This window comes from Mus pahari, chromosome 9 (assembly GCF_900095145.1).
Source record: "Mus pahari chromosome 9, PAHARI_EIJ_v1.1, whole genome shotgun sequence".
NCBI lineage: Eukaryota > Metazoa > Chordata > Mammalia > Rodentia > Muridae > Mus > Mus pahari.
This window is the reverse complement of record NC_034598.1, coordinates 82051073-82071434: the sequence shown is the minus strand read 5'-3', so window position 1 is coordinate 82071434 and position 20362 is coordinate 82051073. Positions and strand designations below refer to the sequence as shown.

At 41.7% G+C, this 20362-nt stretch overlaps 1 protein-coding gene across 1 annotated transcript in view; it reads right to left on the bottom strand.

Annotated features, from left to right (window-relative positions):
* Positions 1–20362, bottom strand: part of Cfap54 (cilia and flagella associated protein 54) — a 287635-nt gene that overhangs the window by 157782 nt on the left and 109491 nt on the right. Inside the window, exons 33-39 of the mRNA XM_021205638.1 lie at positions 18659–18889; positions 16459–16601; positions 13295–13482; positions 11061–11288; positions 6505–6728; positions 6267–6402; positions 4973–5084 (exon numbers count right to left, since the gene is read on the bottom strand). Of these exons, the coding sequence (XP_021061297.1) occupies positions 4973–5084; positions 6267–6402; positions 6505–6728; positions 11061–11288; positions 13295–13482; positions 16459–16601; positions 18659–18889 (1262 nt within the window). The remainder of the gene's footprint in view (positions 1–4972; positions 5085–6266; positions 6403–6504; positions 6729–11060; positions 11289–13294; positions 13483–16458; positions 16602–18658; positions 18890–20362) is intronic.

Here is a 20362-nt window from a genome sequence, read left to right as displayed (position 1 = left end):
GGCAAGGATGTGGAGAAAGAGGAACACTCCTCCATTGCTGGTGGGATTGCAAGCTTGTACAACCACTCTAGAAATCAGTATGCCGGTTCCTCAGAAAACTGGACATAGTACTACTGGAAGATCCAGCAATACCTCTTCTGGGCATATACCCAGAAGATGTTCCAACTGGTAATAAGGACACATACTCCACTTTGTTCATAGCAGCCTTATTTATAATAGCCAGAAGCTGAAAAGAACCTAGATATCCCTCAATAGAGGAATGGATACAGAAAATGTGGTACATTTACACAATGGAGTACTACTCAGCTATTAAAAACAATGAACTTATGAAATTGTTGGCCAAATGGATATATCTGGAGGATATCATCCTTAGTGAGGTAACCCAATCACAAAAGAAGTCTCTAGATATACACTCACTGATAAGTGGATATTAGCCCAGAAACTTAGAATACCCAAGATACAATTTGCAAAACACAAGAAAATTAAGAAGAAGGAAGCCCAACACGTGGATACTTCATTCCTCCTTAGAATAGGGGACAAAATAACCATGGAATGAGTTATAGAGACAAAGTTTAGAGCTAAGACAAACGGATGGACCATCTAGAGACTTCCCCACCAGGGGATCCATCCCATAATCAACCACCAAACGTAGACACTATGGCATATGCTAGCATGATTTTGCTGAAAGGACCCTGATATAGCTGTCTCTTGTGAGGCTATGCCAGTACCTGGCAAATACAGAAGTGGATGCTCACAGTCATCTATTGGATAGAACACAGGGCCCCCAATGAAGGAGCTAGAGAAAGTACCGAAGGAGTTGAAGGGGTCTGCAACCCTATAGGAGGAACAACAATATGAACTAACCAGTACCCCCAGAGCTCGCGTCTCTAGCTGCATATGTAGCAGAAGATGGCGTATTCAGCCATCATTGGGAAGAGAGGCCCCTTGGTCATGCAAACTTTATATGCCCCAGTACAGGGAAATGTCAGGGCCAAGAAGTAGGAGTGGGTGGGTAGGGGAGCAGGGCAGTGGAGGGTATAGGGGACTTTTGGGATAGCATTTGAAATGTAAATGAAAATATCTAATAAAAATTGAAAACAAAACAAAAAACAAAAAGCATCTATGTAAAAACCAACTGGCAACTGTATATCTCTTTTTCTTGGGAGGGGGAGGGTAGTGTAATTAAGTAAATAAATGAACCTAGGGACTGAAGAGATGGCTTAGCGGTTAAGAGCATGTGTTCTTGCAGAGGATCTGGGTTCAATTCCCAGTGCCCACACAGGGGCTTACAACCATCTTCAACTCCAATACCAGAAGATTTGATACCTTCTTCTTGGCTCCATGGGCACCAGAAATACACAGGGTGCATGCACATTTATCCACACAGGCAAAATACTCATATACATAAAACAAGTAAATCTTTAAAAAATTAAAAATAAATTAAATAATGAATCTAAGCAGTGACCTTAGCCCAAAGCATATGGTACATGCATATGTAGTCTGTCAAGGCTGTGCTTTCTCCATGCCGATCAGACAAACTCCCCAGTTTAATAGTCCTGTTTCCTAGATGTCTTGGTTAGGGTTTAATTGCTGTGAACAGACACCATGACCAAGGCAACTCTTATAAAGGCCAACATTTAATTGGGGCTGGCTTACAGTTTCAAAAGTTCAGTCCATTATCATCAAGGCAGAAAGCATGGTGGCATCCAGGCAGGCATGGTGCTAGAGGAGCTGAGAGTTTCTCAACTTGTTCCAAAGTAAACAGAAGAAGACTGACTCCCGTGTGCCTAGGAGAAGAGTCTTAAAGCCCATCCCCACAGTGACACACTTTCTCCAACATGGCCACACTTCCTAATAGTGCCGCTCCCTGGGCCAAACATATTCAAACCACCCCACTGGCACAGAAGCCTTGTCAAGATACTTCTTCTACCATGATGTCAGCAGCTCACTATCCAACCTTACACAGACTCAGAGGCAATAAGCAGTCCTTTCTCACTGTAAGCTCAAGAGGTGGGAAACATTTGTCGCTGTTAGAGAGCCACTCCATGCTTTGACTGACATGGCTTCCTAGATGGGATATCCTCAGGTCTATACTCCCCAGAACTCTCCCTGACTTCAACCATAACCAATATACAGATGACTCAACAGTTTTCCAAACCAGCTTACTCAGAATGCTATCTGTACATCCAACCACCTACTCATACTCAATGCCTCTCATTGGGTATCCACCAGCCATCTGTGCAATACCGCTCTTCTGGTATTCATCAGCCATCTACCCTATGCCTCTCCTTAGGTATCCACCAGTCATCTACCCTCCACCTCTCCTCAAGTATCCAGGCAAAACTAGAGATGCAATAGCACCCCCTTGCTTCTGACCTGTGCTTCCTCGGGTTGGTTTCCTGTCTGGGTAAAGACATCTTATCCTCCCAGGTACTTGCTGAGGCTCCATAAACATGTGAACTCCCACAACCCTCATCCTCCCTTCATGTCTAGTCAGGACAGAATGAAGTCCTGTGGCCTTCCTCTCCCTTTCTTTCCTGTCTGTTCCCTCTCCTCTAACTGCTCAGCTACAGGCCTCCATTCATATCCAAGGCAGGAGCAGCAGCCCTCTGGCTCCCAAGTGGGTTCCTTTGAACCTATGTCTACATCGCTGCAGAAGATTCTTTGAGGAGACCTTTGACCCTTTTCTCCTCGCATCCTCTTGCAAGGCTCCCTCTGTTCTCCAGATAAGGCTAAGCCCCCTTCATCCTGCTCCCTGGAGTACGTTACTGCCTACTTCCCGCTGACCTCATTGACCTTTTGCCTTTCTGTGGTCTTTAGTGGTGAACGCCAGATATTTGCAGTTTATAGCAGCAGAGATAGTAATGATATTACCAATTACAATCTCCCTCAACAGACCATGAATTCCTCTCTGAGGAATCTGCAATCTCATGCATCTTAGAATCCTCTGTACCTTATGACAGCACTTAAAACTCAACAGATCCTCAGTAAGAGTTTGCTGAGTGACTGGATGGCTGGAGGACCAACTCGACAAATGGCTAAATGACTAATGATGCATCTGCACATACAGAAAATTAGTAGATAACATCCCAAAGGAAAGATTATGATCCTTTCCTGTCCCAGAAACATAGACAATTTGTTGAGGTTTGGTCTTTTGATGTTTATTGTAATGCTAAATGCAGGTCCCCAAGACCTAATTGCCCCAGAAATGAGAGAGTCAACACGAGAGAGTCCCCATGTCTACAGTGGGAACTTAGACCCAAGTGACCCTATGTGACTTTGTCCCAAAGCTATTTCTGATTGGTAAATAAAGATGCTGACAGCCAATAGCTGGGCTGGGTTTAGGGTTTCCGGGATTGGGAGTGGGGTAGCAGGGAGGAGAACCAGGAGGGAAAGAAGAGGTGGAGAGGAAGAGAAAATTGCTATAAGTCATGAAAATATAGCCCTGAGGGCTGGCCAGTGGGAGTTAAGAGCAGCTCAGATGAAACATACTATGTAATAATGTGGGGAATCTACAGGAAAATAGATTCTAATAGCATAGAGAGTAGATATCTGCCCAGCTCTTGTGCTGTTTAAGCTTTATTGTATGTAAATAATAAACATTGCTTGTCTTTTATCCAGAAACTGAATGATCAAAAGCTGGGTAGAAACCCCAGATTAGGATTAAAAATTTCTACAACACACTTGAGAAGCACAATAGAGTGCAGGTTTTATTTGTATTCTCCTGTTCTTCAAAGAGCTATTTGTGTAATCATGACAGTACAATTAGGTTTGTTTGGGTTTAGATTTATCTTATTTTTCTCTACATACATGCATAAATGTCTATGTAAGTGCATGCCACGTGTGTGTAGGTACCCCCAGAGGCCAGACAGAAGTGGATGTTGAGCTGTTTGGAGCTGGAGTCGCAGGCAGTTATGAGTGACACAATGTGGGTACTGGAAACAGAACACATGCCCTTGGAACTACAGCAAGCTCTCTTAATTAATGAGCCATCTCTTCAGCCCCTCTGTTTTCAACTTATTCTGTTGCTTCAGTTCTACAAATTACACTGGTGAAAACCCTCTGGAAATCTCATTATCTAAAAGCAAGGTTTTTCATTAAGGTTCTATTGCTGTGAGGAGACACCATGACCGCAGCAAGCACCTCTTATACAGGAAAACATTTCACTGGGTCTGGCTTACAGTTCAGACGTTAAGTCCACTGTCATCATGGCAGGAAATATGGTAGCACTCAAGTAAGACATGGTGTTGTTCTCGAGAAGGAGCTAAAAATTCTACATCTGGATCAGCAGGCAGCAGGAAGAGAGAGTGACACTGGGCCTGGCTTAAGTTTCTAAAACTTAAAATCCACCCCAGTGACACACTTCTCCCAACAAGACCACAACTACTCCAGCATGGCCACATGTCACAACAGTGCTGCTCCCTATTGGCCAAGCATTCAAACACTTGAGAGTATTTGGGCCATTTTCGTTCAACTGATCAGAGCAAGTAAATCAAAGTATTGCAAAGCCTTTTCCAGCTTGCTGATTATAAGATGATAATGCCAACAACTTACCATGACATAGTCAGTGGGAGCCTTGTACACTGAAGGAGGAAATGGAAGCTGCATGCATATACATGTACGCACACACACATGTACACACACACACACACACACACACACACACACACACACGTGCACATTCCCAAGAAGACAAAAGCAGAAAAATGCACAAAGTCGACACTTCTCAGCATTTCTCCTTTTCCTTTTCTTTCCCTTCAGCTTATAAAAAAAAGAACTTTAAACATATGTAAGTGTTCAATCATCCTTGTAGGACATTTACAGCAACATAAAATGATAAATATCAGATGGTTTATTTTCAAGTAAACATGAGAAATAGACTTTCTCATTTTGCCATTGTGGAAGAGCAGACATGCAGAACACGATAGCGAACCTTAAAGAAGGCAGGGTTCACATTAGAACTGGGTCTGACCTGAAGTGATGAGCGTCTTCAGGGGGTCAGAACTGCCTTCTAGCTCAGCCAAGTTCTTGGGTGTGGAAAGATCAATCTTGAGGCGCTTCCCAATAAAGTTTCGACAGGTGATCTTAAAAAGACAAGCACAAACAGTGCTTAGGCAGTGCAGTTCAAAGTCTGGCTCCCTTGAAATGTCTGTCTCAGTCTCTGTCCAGATGTGAATCAGTACTACAAATAAAAGCTGGTGGAGTACTACTCCATCCTGAGGACTTTGGGGAAAACACAGCTATGTAATTTTTCCATAATTCTCTTGTCCACAGCACAGCTGGGAGAACATTGGAGAGATTATGTGCCACAATCAGAATATGATTTCCTGATAGTCTATAAGTTCATGGGTCTAAATATATATTCCATTATGTGAGCTGAAGCACATCTCAGATACAGGCTTCTCTTCCAATGGCAGATTTGGCTGCAGCCTACTAATGTAATTTTAACTTCCTTGATGAAGTTTTTCAAAACTAATTGCTTCTATAGTATTGTGACAATTTCTTGAACAGATGTTTGAGTCCTCAAATTGTAAAACATATGAAAACAGAAAAAAAAAGTGTTTAGATGAAAAGAAATTCCTTTAAAGAGCCCAAGACCCTCTTCCCTCCAGGTCTCAACCCCCATCCCTCGGTCTAACCAAAAGCAATCACTCAAGATACAGCTGCCTCTCGGTCCAGTCTTTATCGTCTCTTGTGGGCATTCCATAATGAGAGGGAAACAATCTGAGAAGATGCAAAAGTCTTTCTACAGTTTAACAAGTGCACATGGATGGCCCATCCTCTCTCTGGGTTCTTTAAACAAATCTTTATTGAACACCAGTGGGTTATGCATTGGTACACACCAAGAGGATGATGTAGCATCAGAGAGCAAATAAACAAACATTTCTGTTCATAGGGAACATATTCCAGTGGGTTACAAGAACAAACAAAATACTGGATTTAAATTTTTTTCTTTGTTCTAAAAGTCACTTTTTCATTATTTTAAAATTAACTCAAACACAAAACACGACTCCTGAAAATTATTGTGGGATATAGAAGCCATTCCATTGTTTCTAAGGAGTGTGTCAGCCCTGACTTGGACAAACATTTCTTGTGTGGAAGGCCTACACTTCTGGATTTGCTATACCTGGAAAGCACTGACCGAGGGCAAGCTGTCAGTAGCATCTGTGGATCTGAGTGGAGGATGCTCCAGTGAAAATACTGCTTATCTGGTTCCTAAACCCTTCCCTTTCATGTGTAGCTGAGTGAGAATCAGCCCAGCTTACCTTTTCTCCATTTTCAGCCTCGTATCTGGCACAAGCCTGACGGGAGAGATCAGGACCATTCAGCTCTTTTATCCGCTGGACCAGTTGGCGCTGCGCATACACCAACAGCGGTGTCACCTGCTCTGTGTACCTCTCACTGGGCCGGGGTAGAGAATACATCGAAAAGTTAGCTTGAGCTAAAAAAACTATCCCCTAAACAAATCTGTTACTTTTTGTTGCCTTTGCGGGCCAGACATACTGTGAAATAATGTTGAACTGAATGGCAAGAAACACCAGTGTTTCCCACTTCTCCACTTGGTATAGAACCTCCAGAGACTTCAACACAAAGTCATGGATCCATCTCAAATCTACCACGTTGACATCATCCAAAGGATGTTCAAAAATCAGGCTGGAACCTCCGTTATCAGATTTGATGTTCCCGTAACAGCTGGGAATACTGAATTCGCCTTTCTCTTCGAACGGCTGCAAGAAGCACGTGGAGATAAGGTACCCAGATTTAGGGTCTCACTACATATTTTTCTGGTAAGTCAGTGTGATAATGAAACATGAGAAGGGGCTGAACTAAAAGGGAAAATTAATGTTTAGGTGATTTACAGCTTTGTAATGGGAGATGGTGTGGTGTGATATAATCATCTGTGGTAAGGGAAATGTGCTGGATTTCTGTTCGCTTTAATTTACTAGAGCCAGCAGATGCGTGTGGCTGCTTATTGTATGGGATATGATGGTGCCACTAAGTTTTTTTATTTTGTTTGGTTCTAACTATTTCACATTTTAACCTAAATAATTGACAGTTGATATTAATCAGGTAGCAGACACTGAGGTCTAGCCTGGGTAATTATTCATTGCTGACTTAAGTATGGACATTAAACCAACATGATAAGGCTTTTAGGAAAAGCATGTCATTTGTACAACAGATAATTTTTCCTGGTATGTTTGGCACATTTACCAATTCCTTAATATAAAAGTCAATGTTATGGAGGTGTCTTAGTTAGGGTTACTACTGCTATGGTGAAACACCAAAACCAACCAAAAGCAACTTGGAGTCAAAAGGGTTTATTTGGCTTACATTTCCATATCACTGGTCATCACTAAAGGATTTCAGGACAGGAGCTGAAGCATGGCAGGAACCTGGAGGCAAGAGCTGATGCACAGGCCATGGATGGGTGCTGCCTACTGGCTTTCTCTCCATGTCTTGCTCAGCCTGCTTTCTTAGAGAACCCAGAACCACCTCCCCAGGGATGGCACCACCCACCGTGGACTTGGCTCTCTTCCATCAATCACTAAGAAAATGTCCTATGACTTGCCTACAGCCTGGTCTTACGAAAGCATTTTCTCATTTGAGGTTCCTTCTTCTCAGATGACTTTAGCTTGTGTCCGTTGATATAAAACTAGCCAGCACAGCTGACTCCTTGTCAACTTGACACATAAGAACGTTACTATTAAGCCACAACCTTTTCTTTCTTATTCAACCCCAAGATAACACGTTAATTTCAACATCCAAATATAAAATACTTTTCCATTTTAAAAAGTCCCACGTCTTACAAATACAAACATTTTAAACATTCAGTCTCTTAAAATCCAAACTTTTTTTTTAAAATAGAAAATATAAAACCATGGGCCCCTATACAATAAAAAATAAATTAATTAAATGCTTTTTTTTTTTTAACTTCAGAGAGAGGAACCAGGACACAGTCACAATCTGAACAACACCAAGCCAAAGTCAACGCTGTAAATAACTTGACGCCCAACATCTGGGATTTACTCACGACCTTCTGGGCTCCTCCAAAAGGCTTGGTTAGCCCTTAAAAGCACACAAACCTTATCTTCTAGGCTTAGGCTACCTCCAGTTAGTGGTCATCCCATGATACTGGTGTCTCCAAACTGCTGCGGACTCTTGTCAAAAGAGGACAGCACTTTCACCAACAACCTCTCCTAGACTCTCTTCAAGATGCCAAGCCTCAACTTCTCTGCATGACCCCTTTCATCCTGAGCCTTCGACTGTTAATGAACCTTCCACCTTCACCAGTAGCCTCTCCTTGTCTTTCACAGTCCCAGGTCTCCTTTGTTCTTCATGCCTTCAAACTCAGTACTACCTAGGAGACGCTCATCTATTACCAAGTTTAGCTTCCAGCATGAAGTACAACTTTGCTTTGGCCTCTGGAACACAGCTCCTGTGTGCTGACTCTGGGAAGGCCTGATTTTCTTTCCAGATTAAAAAGTTACTATTTTAACTACCACTGTGCTTATTTCCCATGAGACCCAATGCATATGCGGATTCCTCTGAAATTTTCTGCAGCAAAGCAAAGTGCATAAAGTCTATCTAAGGGCCAGGGTGTAGCTCCAAACAGCCACCTGGGGTCAGCTCCTTCTGTCCTGGTACCTCATTAAGAGGCTGAAGGCATTAATGGAGGTGGGGGCTGAGCAAGATTCACAACTTTAAACTAAGATGATGCTTGTCATGTGGCTCTAGAGGACCAGAGATGAAGAGGTGCCAGAGCTGGGGTTGTCCTCTCCATTAGAGGTTTATTCCTTACCTACTGCCAGCACATGGACACACAGAGCATGCTCAGAGGAAACCATGTCTTGAGTTAGGAGCCCGGTTCCCAATCCACTGGGTCTGCAGTGTCACATGCATGTGTAAGGAGCTAGCTCCAGTTTCTTTGTCTCAGATTTCCAAGGGAAGGGCTCAGCACTTGCCTGCCTCTTGTCCACCTGTCCCACTCAGTCCTTTCTGGCTTGTCATGCTTACTTACTATGTCAGCTGTCAGAGTCATTTCTAGAATGAGGGTAAGGAAGTCCTCGGCAGTGACATCACTTTCCAATACAGAGTTCACTACCAACAATGCTGGGATTCTATCTCAAAGTATCTTATTTGGCATCGCCCCTCTCTCTATTGACACCAACCTGACGAGCCAGGGCAGGGGAAGGGATGCATGTGACCAGATAACACCAAGAAGCAAGCAGGGTTGACACACCAGAACTGAAATGGCATAGGAAGAGTAGGGAGGGGTTTGGGTGTGGTCCAAAATTTTAAAGATTTAGTATGTGCCATGTAAAGTTCTTTAAGAGGTTTGTTGAAGATGAATTAAAGCACTCAAAACAGTAGAGAAAATAATAAGACCCCCTGAACCTTCTCCAGGCTTCGATAGTTTCCAAGCTTTAGGGTATACTCATTTTATCATTTTATCATTTTTAATTATATCCCTAAAATTACACTAATCAATCTACAAATATCACAATACAGCCTCATGTGTATGTCTTATTTTGAGAGATGTCTATTTAGATCAAGTCCTTATTTTCAGTCAGTATACGAAGATTTCTTCTTTGGCTGTTTAGCTGAGTTCCAAATGCACTTTAACACTGATTATCATGTCTGTAGTTGGGGAATGCTTCCTCTAAACAGTTCTCTCTCTCCCTCTCAAGAATGATATAACATGTATGTGCATGTTCACATGTATGAGAGAGCATGTGTGTGTGGCATGTGTGTGCATGTATACGCAGAGGTTGAAACTGAACATACTCCTCAGTGTCTCTGCCTTGTCTGTTGAGACAGGGCTTGTCATTTCAGCTGCTCCAGCCTTCTGGATTGCACTAGAGATTCCTTTTTCTACTTCTTATGCGATAGGATTATAGGAAGCCTGCTTGGCTTTTAAATGGGTCCTTGGGACCCAAACTCCAGTCTTCACGCTTGTGTGACAAGTGTTTTACACCCTGAGCCATCTTTCTGGCCCTAAGTTATCTCTTCATTCTGCTGATTGTTTTATCTGCTGTTTAGATCCTTTTGAGTTTGATGTGATCCTATGGACTAAAGCTTTACTAAGCCTCGAAATGTTGTTAACTCACACTGCCAGCATGGTGGAAAGCATGGCAGCACACAGGCAGACATGGTGCTGGAGAAGGAACTCTAGCATCTACATCTGGATCCTCAGGCAGCAAAAAAAAGGGAAACTCTGAGCTTTTTGAACCCTCAAAGCCCATCCAGTGGCATACTTCTTCCAAGAAGGCCCCGCCCACTCTAACACAACCATACCTCCGAATCCTTTAAATGATGCATCTCTCTGTGAGCCTATGAGGTCCCTCTTCATTCAAACCACAAGACTTGGTATATGTTTTCAACTCGTTCTTTGTATGTTTGACCATTTACTAGCTCTTTCCTTCTCAAGTTAATTGAGTATTATATGGTTTCACATTGCTGGGTCTTTAGCTATCACTTTTTGGTGCTGTCATTACTCCAGGATTATGGTAAATACATCCTTAAATCATCACATCCCACTTACTGCAACAATCAGTATAAATAGCTTAATTTACATGCTTTGTCTTTCGTGATATTGTTATTAGATACTTTCCTTCAGAAATGTTATGTTATATCTTAATGTGTTTCCAAATTTTCAATAGATTTGTTATTGCATATTATATTATTTCTATTTTATTTCCATAACCTGGGTCATGGTGTGACAGATTTTTAATAGCTACAAGACTTAGCACCTGGAGCAACTGAGCAGGGATAGACAGGCTACTGGGAGAGAGGTCACATGAGCAGCTCTGCTTGCTCATGGAATTCATATAGGAGACAGTAAGGGTTTCTATCTCTTTCCTTCAAACAAACTAGATTTTCAGGCTAAGATTTTTTAATTAACATTAATGCAAGTTATGCACTCTGAACAAATTTATAATGAGAAGCAAACCAAATGGGAACACAAGAAAAATATCAATGTCTACTTATCCCAAGTTTCACGATAAAAGGCATATTTTTTTAATTGGATACAATAAAAATAATTACCCAAATGCCCTTACCTTGATAGAATTGGTGCTCTGCAGCCTTATCAACATGTCAATAAGCAGTTCTGCGCCCAGGTAAAAGGGTAGCACACAGATACAGAGAAAGCTATCCTGGCTAACAGGAAAGGTTTTGCAACTATCCACAGTCTGCTTCAGTAGTATCTGCAGCTCCCGGGAGAAGTTCCAGAAGACCCTGCAGCAATTCTGCAGTAGAGTCCAGTAGCCACCACGGTAAGCAAGAACCTAAGACAAACATCACATTCAGTACCACAAAGATCCAGACATTATAGAGGTATAGAAAACTTTACTCTTTTTTTTTTTTATCTGAAAACACATATGTCAATGATAAAAAACAAAAACAAAAACAAAAAACCACCTAACTAAAACCACTTGTTATGTACTATTCACAGGCATAACACTGCGACATGATATTTATATACATTAGCTGGTTTGAGTTCCCCAGTCCTGAGAAGCGTACATATTCTAGCACTCTAGCAATAAGGAATTGATGCCTAGGCTAATTTGTCCATGGTCCTCAACCCACTGAGTGAAGAAGATTTACATATTCATAGCCAGAATCCCAGATCCCATTTTTATAGGTACTGGGGATGCAGCAGTGAACAGGGGCAGCTGTTCTACTTTTCTGCTGCTTAACTTTCCAAGAGAAGACCAAGAGTAGAAAGGTACGCAAAAATGGGTTTTCAGCAGAAAATATATTTTATCTTAAATGAAGCAAGAGCTGGAGAAATGATTCAACAGGTTAGGGCACACAGTGCTCTCCCGGAGGACCTGAATCTGATTCCTAGCACCCACAGCAGATGGCTCAAAACCACCTGTGACTCCAGCTGTAGGGAATCCCATGCCTCTGACTTTCTTGGCCACCTGCACTCATGTACATATACACACAGAGAGATGCGCTTGTGCACACACACACACACACACACACAGAGAGAGAGAGAGAGAGAGAGAGAGAGAGAGAGAGAGAGAGAGAGAAATAATTTAAAATTAATTAATTTAAAAGTTAATTAATTTAAAAATTAAAGCAGAACTAAGTCAGAAGTCGTATGGAATGAGAGGATATGTTAGCTGAGGGTCAGGAAAGAAAGTCCTTTCTGAGGAGGAATGATATAACAGGGACCTTGACAAGCTGAGCTCCACACAGAGAGGAGAGCTTGACTCCTCCACTGCTCTGAAGTTAATAGGGATGGGTATAAAATTGGATGCTTGTGGTCAAGGAGATGATTAGGGTTTAGTTGTCTTTTTGTGAATTTACCCTGTTTATTCCATGGAGAAAACCCAAGTGCTCATTCCTTGTCTTTAAAGTATAGTGGTCCTCTCCACGTTCAAGATGTTTTAAGTATATGGCTTTTCTGCTGTGACTAAGAACAAACTAATTTCTTTCTATCTAATAATTCCAATCCTGAGGTTAGCTGCCTGTTAGTATTTTAGATATATAAAAGATGGCTGCAGAGATGGGTCTGTGTGTAGGAATGCCTTCTGCATAAGCATGAGGACCTGTGTTAAAACCTCTAGCATCCACATTTAAAAGCCAGGCATGGCCACTGTGACACATACACTGTACCTGTGACTACTGTACTGGGGTCAGGGGCAGGGTTGGCAGTGACAGAAGGATCACTGTGGCTTACAGTTTGCCAGCCTAGTTCAGGGTTCAGTGAGAGACTCTGGGATAGAAAAGGAGCAGTGAATGATAGTGTGGGGTACCCAATGTCCTGACATTGCCTCCATATACAAACACCTGCACCCACATGTACACACACACACACACACACACACACACACACACACACGAGAGGGGAGGAATTAGCATAAATGGACATAAGTGGACTGATAGAATCAGGAAGTTGAAACAAATGTAAGGTTTTCAAAGTAGACATCCTAAGCCTTCTCTTGTGCTAGAGAAAGAGAGGGTTGTGAGACCATAGGAGTCTTAGCAACACTGGGGACACATCTAGTGCTATCACAAAGGACTCCCATTTCCGACTCATTGTAGAAAAGCAGTCAAGGCACATATACCATCACAGGATCTTCATGACAACCAAGGAGGCTCTGGGTGCAAAGATGACAGCTAGACAACATGTACATCTTCAGTATCATATCAGGCAAACCTGAAAAGTGACTGAGGCAAAGCCTAGCAAGAAGTCTGTATGTAGTAAGGGTGCATATCCTACACACCTGAGTTTATGGTGAGTCTAGTCTGGTCTATGAGCAAACGGAAAGGAATGCATTACCATCGCTCTCCTGCAGCATAAGAAGATTTTCATAAAATGATCCAGTCCCCAAATCAGCATTCGATCCTTCTCTCTGATATTAACACCAATGCCTAATTGAGAGTCTGATTCATAAATTGTTTGTGTTTTCGTCTTGGAAATGTTATCATCGCTTTTGGAATTGAAAAGTACAGATAAATCTTCTATATCTATATTCCAAAAATAAAGCAAAATACTGTCAAAAATGTAACTTGAAAATAAAACATAAAGCATAAAACCATTAAAAACATATATTTACATTCCCATAAAGGTAACATATGTCATGTAATAATAACATGTTACATAAACTTGGAGAAGGAATGAGTCAACCAAAGACACAATGAACCAGAAGTTTCTATTAAAAATAGTAACAATAGGGCTGGAGAGATGGCTCAGTGGTTAAGAGCACCGACTGCTCTTCTGAAGGTCCTGAGTTCAAATCCTACCAACCACATGGTGGCTCACAACCACCCATAATGAGATCTGACGACCTCTTCTGGTGCTTCTGGAGACAGCTACAGTGTACTTAGATACAATAATAAATAAATCTTTTTTAAAAAAATACTAACAATAAATAAAAGACCTTTAGACATTGGAGGACAGAAGTTGTGGCTAACTCTATGAGGGAAATGTGGAGAAGAACATCCCAGGATAAGAGAGGGGCATAAATGAGCAATGGAATCAAAGAAATGAGCAGGTGTTGAGGAAACAGTGACAAAATACACTTGTGGAGGTTTGTTCTGTCGCTATGTTCTGCAACGCTACATTCTATACCTGAAGGTCTAGGCCAGCGAGTAACGTCTCGCGTTCATAAGCTTTTATTGTGCAAACCTTGTTCCTTGATTTAAAACTATTGGTTGAATAAAATTGACTACTGCCAATTACTGGAGGAATTAGAGGTAGGTAGGCTTGGAGTGACCTGGTTGGAGACAGAGGAGAGACCAGGTGAAGAAAGAAGAAGAATGGGAGGAGAGGAGGAAGCTGCCATGAGAGGAGAAGACCATGAGCGTATGGCCAGGAAAAACAGCAAGTATCTGGGGTACACAGCTGGGGAGGGAGCCAGGCCAGCAGTTTGAAGAGTAGATTAGGGGTAACTCCACCCCAGTAATTGTCAAGGCCAAATAAAATAACTATAGTCCGAGTCTCATTTATTGGTAAGCTAGTTGAGGATAAGCTTAAGTTGGTTGTACTACATGCACTGTTCTTTAATCTTCTCAAACACCCGTTCCCAGGGCCTGCACACTCTCATACGTGGCACCCTGGCCACTCATTGCTCAGCTATGGTGACATCAGCCCAGAACTGTTTCACCTGCCACATATCTCCTCTCCCATAGGTGTCTTGAGTCTAATGCCCTGTCTCCAATATCATAGTGGGATGAAGCTAGGGCCAAGCTACATGTCAATAAATTTACAAAAGAAAAAAGACAAAAAAGAAAGGAAGCAAGCAAGCAAGCAAGCAAGCAAGCAAGCAAGCAAGCAAATAAACAGATTTTGTGTCTATGGCATTTCTCTTCAGTTATGTGGATAGCCATATGACCTGTGAGTACCAATCTACATCTAGAATAATCAAAGTCAAATACCTTACTATGCACCAGTGCTGTCAAGGCAGTTAACTAGCTGCTGAGAATTCTGATCAGCAAGAAGGCCCATAGCACTTAAATGTCAGCAATAAGGATTTAAGAGAAGGCTCAATAGGCAAGAGAAACGACTGCACTACCATATGGCCTGGGCTCACTTCTCGGCACTGACATGGAAGTTTATAATCACCTATAATTCCAGGCCCAGGGGACTCAGCTCCCTTTTTGGACCTCTACCACCACTAGATAGACACATGTTACACACACATAGAAGCAATCAAGATACACATTAAAAGGAATATTTTAATGACAGTATAAAAATCTATATTGATGGAGTTTTAAGAGCATAAAGACACTAGAAACAAATTTTTATTTGTGAATTGGATAGTAGTCAAGGTAGAAAAAAACTGTTGGTTAAAAATAGTGTTTCACATTCTTTCATCTTTACAGGAATGGGTTAAAAATCAACCAACTTTGACGGGCAAAAATGCAGCAGCATCTAGATGTGAGGACCTCCACGTCTGTATGTCTCCACTACCCAGAGACTGTAGAAACCAGACCATATGACAGCACTTCTGGTCCTGTAAGCAGAATATTATTGCACTGCCCTTAAGGTGTGCTTTCATAGAGGATGCGAATTCAAGACTATGGGGCAATGGTAGACTATCCCAAAGTTTAAAATCAGTTATCCTGATGGTATCTGTGCCTGGCCATATCAGTACATTGGTGGAACCTACTTGAAAAAGGACGTCCACTCAGATATCACATCTGCTAGCAGAGCTTCCCGAGCTTGATCATAAAGGGGTTCTAGCAGGCCATGCTCAAATATGGTGGCCATGCTCAAACATGGCTCCGCAGGCCTTGCCCTTCCCTACTCCCTCTTCCTTGCTAGAAGCCACTAGATTACATTCCTAAAGTTAGCCACCAAGGTCTATTTCCACATCTGGTCACTTCCTTCTCCTAGGGCTGACTACCAAAGGCCATCTATCACAGTCTTGAAGTCCAGCTATCAAAAGACCCCTTTGGCTCACCTAATTAACAAGCCTTACCACAACAAATTCATCCGAACACATGGTTTTCCATTCTGCCTTTATAATCCCACATTTTTCTATGAGCCACATTTGTCAAGTCTGTCTCCTCTGTACCCAGAAGAAATCTGTTGTCCCTCCAGGGCAAATGTCCCTTGCCTACTCCCGCCTCCTGTTCTCTCCCCTTTCTCGCTCATCCTCCATCTCCTGTCTTTGTTTCTTATTTCCTGCCCTTTGCCCGTCTGTGACAAATAAAACTCCTTAGTGCTGAGAACTCAGTCTTGGGGTGTCTTGTGCTGACTTTACAGAACAGTCAGAAGCTTCTAATCCTTACATTTGCAGAGCAGTTAAGATATTTTTGGTAATACGCTGAATACGTAGTTAAAGTTAAGGAGAACAATTACCAAAATATACTAGCACAACTAAATTGCTGGGCTTTTTAAAATAGCACATGTATGTCTCTATCAGTTCTTGTGCGTGTGTGCATGTGTTGTGTATACACGCACGCACACACATGTGTCAATGAGCATGCTTCTTTTACCTGGGGTTTGGTTGTGCTTCTTTTTCTTAGAGACATTGAGGACATCTAGCATTGCATTGTAGCTGTCTACAGTCAGCTTTGCTGTCGGTAACACTGTTCCAGAGTGGAACAGTGAGAAGAGGTTAGGGTCACATGACCGGAAGCTGAAAAGAGAAGCAATATATATGGATATATGTACAATACACACACATATATATATATATATATATATATATATATATATATATATATATTTCAGATGAAACAGCATAAATGAAATTGAACTGTCTTTTAAATACAGCTAATTTTTGTTTTTAAAACATTTTTTAGTTGTGATCTTAGACCATAGGTTTCCTTGGCAGGTAATCAGCCCCCAGCACTTTAGCGTGGACTTTTGAGATTATATAATGTAACCTTACTGTTAGGAGTTTAAACACTGTATCCTCCCCTAAAGGGATCCTTGAATATGGGAAGGAAGCCTCTCTCCTCTGAGTTCTAAAGCAATAATTTATGTTGGGCTAGGGATACAACTCTGAGGTACACCAGTTGCCTAACCTGTGTAAGTCTCTAGGTTTAATCCCTACTATTACAATAAATAAATACTATCAGAACAATAAAATCACACGATTTAGGTATAACTCAGTGAAGATAATGACTGTTTCTTTTTCAAAAATAAGATCTGAGCACTAAGTAATGTTATAAAGACAAATACCAAGCATATACTACGAATCATGATACAATCAAAGTTATCAGCAAATTACCACTGGCATAACCTTGACCACTGATTGCTTTATTGTGCAATCATCAGGCAGAGTTGATGCCATATGACAAGAAGACTTCTGGGTACCCAGAGGATACTAAAAAAGCCTGTCTCTTCCCTGCCATGGGCCACATTATTAAGCTAACTACTGCTTCTTAAGGAACTAGACTCACTCTGTGGCCTACCTAAGCTATCACCATCCTCTTAGGCCAGCCTCAGCATTAGAATCGTAGCCATTGTGACCAGCTGGCTAGCCACTAGAATGCAAATCTCTGAGGAGCAGTTTTGTGCAGGTTTGTCTGCCAAGGGTTCTAACCAAACTTGTGGAGAAATGGAAAGAAGGGCCAGTTCATTTTTTATTTCAACCTGAATTTCTTTGCCTCATTGGTTTACTGAAATAAACGCCCACTTACTTCACATCCTTTTCTCCAGTCTTTTCCCGAGCCATCCCATTTTTATGTGTTCCTGCCAAGGAAACTCCTTATCATGGTCCTACTCAAAACCCCTTAATCATCTCCTTTCACATACAACAAAATAAACCCAGACTTAGCATAAACTGATGGATGACACTTCATGACTCGGAACTGACTGACTATTCTATTTCTCACCACCTCTTTCACTTTCTCTAGATTTTGGTCAGACTATTTGGGGTTCTCTCCTGTTTCCTACCTGTACTATGACTTTTGTGACTTCAACGATCAAGAATGTCTGCTTCTCTGACTGGTCATGGCTAAACATTACCTATCCGTCAACACCCAGGGGTAACATCTCCATGAACCCCTTCCTAAAAGGTCAAGCCTGAAAAAAGCCACCAGGTTGTATCAAAGAATTTTATTGCACTCTACCATCTGTCATCAAATAGAGTTATGCATGGGTGCTTATGATACACTATCAGACTCCAATGCATTTATCTTGTCCATCTCTATATACCTGAGGCATCTAGCTCACTGCCCTATGTTCCTCACCAAGTATTGTTTTGGATGGAAGACTTGATATCACTTTTGCAACAAATACCTAGCATTCGGTAATATAGTCTTCTCTTTGTATCTACCTCAGCACTTAGCCAGAGGTAAAGAATAAGATCTCAAGTTGCATGTTGAAGTCATGGCATAAATCTCATATTAGAAAATATGATCTCTTGTTTTTTTACAAGCCTCCAAAAATATCTCTGAAGGGAAGGGACAGAGGCATGATATCAACGGGTATTACCGGGTCAACCTCACATTGGAAGCTACATTGATAAACGTGTTCAAGACGTATGCAAATTAGTACCACACTGGACATTATTGAGCATGTATTTGGGAAAGAAACCAACATAACAAAATACAGAGAACACAGCGATGGCCAGTGTAAGGTAGACATTCTGACAACCTTGCTAAACTGAGGCCTTGAGCATACAAATGCCCAGTCTGAGCCCAGGAGATGAATGGAGGGAGGAGTTGCACCAGCATCGTTCTGTACCTGACGCTTGAATACGAGGAGCCAAGTCTCTCCTTTGTGCGGTCGGTCAGCTTTTGTAAGAACAAGTGGAAGTGTGCATTTGCCAGATATAGGTTCATCTGAGCTCTCCAAGGCAGCTCCTCAAGCAGGATTTGGTGGAATCTCTTTCGTTTAACATACGATAAGATTAAGGGGTTCAAGTTATCATTCAGGCTTCGATATGCCATTTTCCTGACATCAGTTCGTCTGTTTCTGCCAAGGGAGAGAGATGTTTTGAAGTTATGCGATAAACAAACAGACCGACAGACAGACATTAAATAAAGAAGAATGATTCTGATTTGTACGGAATGTATCATGAAGTCGCTCGACTACACTTAATGCACATGGGTTTGGCTCATTTAAGATTCCCTTGGTGCTTAAGACAGGAAATAGTGTGGAAAGGAAGCTGCAAGGAGAAGCTTCAGGGGCAGAGAGGCCACTTGATTGCCTTTCAGAGTCTTGCATGTTCCAGTTCAAACAAAAGCTTTGCTTCTCCGTCATCCAAAGGCCACTGGGATTTCACAGGCCATGCCGTTTTCACAGTGATCAGCTTTTTCGATATTAAACAGCAAATTTATTTCTCCATATTGGTCCTTAAAGGAAAAGACAAATGGAGCAAAATTTTGCCTAATATTACTTAGCCTCCACAGGAAATAGACTTTCAGTCAAATGTAGATGAAATCGTTTCAAAAATGAACATATTCAATACACTACAAGGGGAAAATACTCGACTTTTATTTAACAGTTCGTATATGAGTCTGATTTTGCCTTCCTGAGAAATGGAAAGAAGGGCCAGTCCATTTTTGATCTTGGTATGTAGCTCAGGCCATCCTCCTGCCTCAGCCTTCAAAGAATTAGAATAGTTCAATTTAAAAAAAAAAGACACTGTACATTTAATCTTTTCAAAACATTCCTATAGCTAACCTGGTAAATCGTTTGCAATCATGAAGATATGCGTTTGGATTCTCAGAACCCACCACAGATGGATGCAGTAGATTATGCCTGTAATTCCATCATGGGTGGCAGTGCCAAGAAGATCTCTGGTGTTTGCTGGCAGCCATTCTAGCCAGTCAGCAAGCCCCAGAGTCAGTGAGAAACCTTGACTCAAAACTTGAAGTAGAGAGTGACTGAGGGAGATACTCAGTGTCAACCTCCGGTCTCTACAAGAACGATCACATAAGAATATCTCAGGTTCCTCCCCCTCCCTCCCCTAAAAAAAAAAAAAAAAAAAAACAGTTTAAGTAGATTTATAACTAGTCGTACCCTACCACCGAAGCACTTCCCTTTTCTGGTTTAATAGTCTGTGTGCCTGATTACCCTCTTCACCACCTTCCTATAAGCCCCTTTTCTTCTCTCTTGGACTTCTTTCCAGTTTTATGACTTCTAGCCACACTTGGATACATACATTTTACATTATTGTTCAGCTCTCAATATATTAAATTTTGTTAACAGAAGTACTTTAGTTCAAGGTTTCAGGGCTTCTCATTGTCGTAATAGGTTAAATTTTTCCACCAACACTATGAATCTTTTAAATGATTATCCTGAGAATTAAAAAAATGTTATTGGCCGGGTGTGGTGGCGCATGCCTTTGATCCCAGCACTCAAGAGGCAGAGGCAGGCAGATTTCTGAGTTCGAGGCCAGCCTGGTCTACAGAGTGAGTTCCAGGACAGCCAGGGCTACACAGA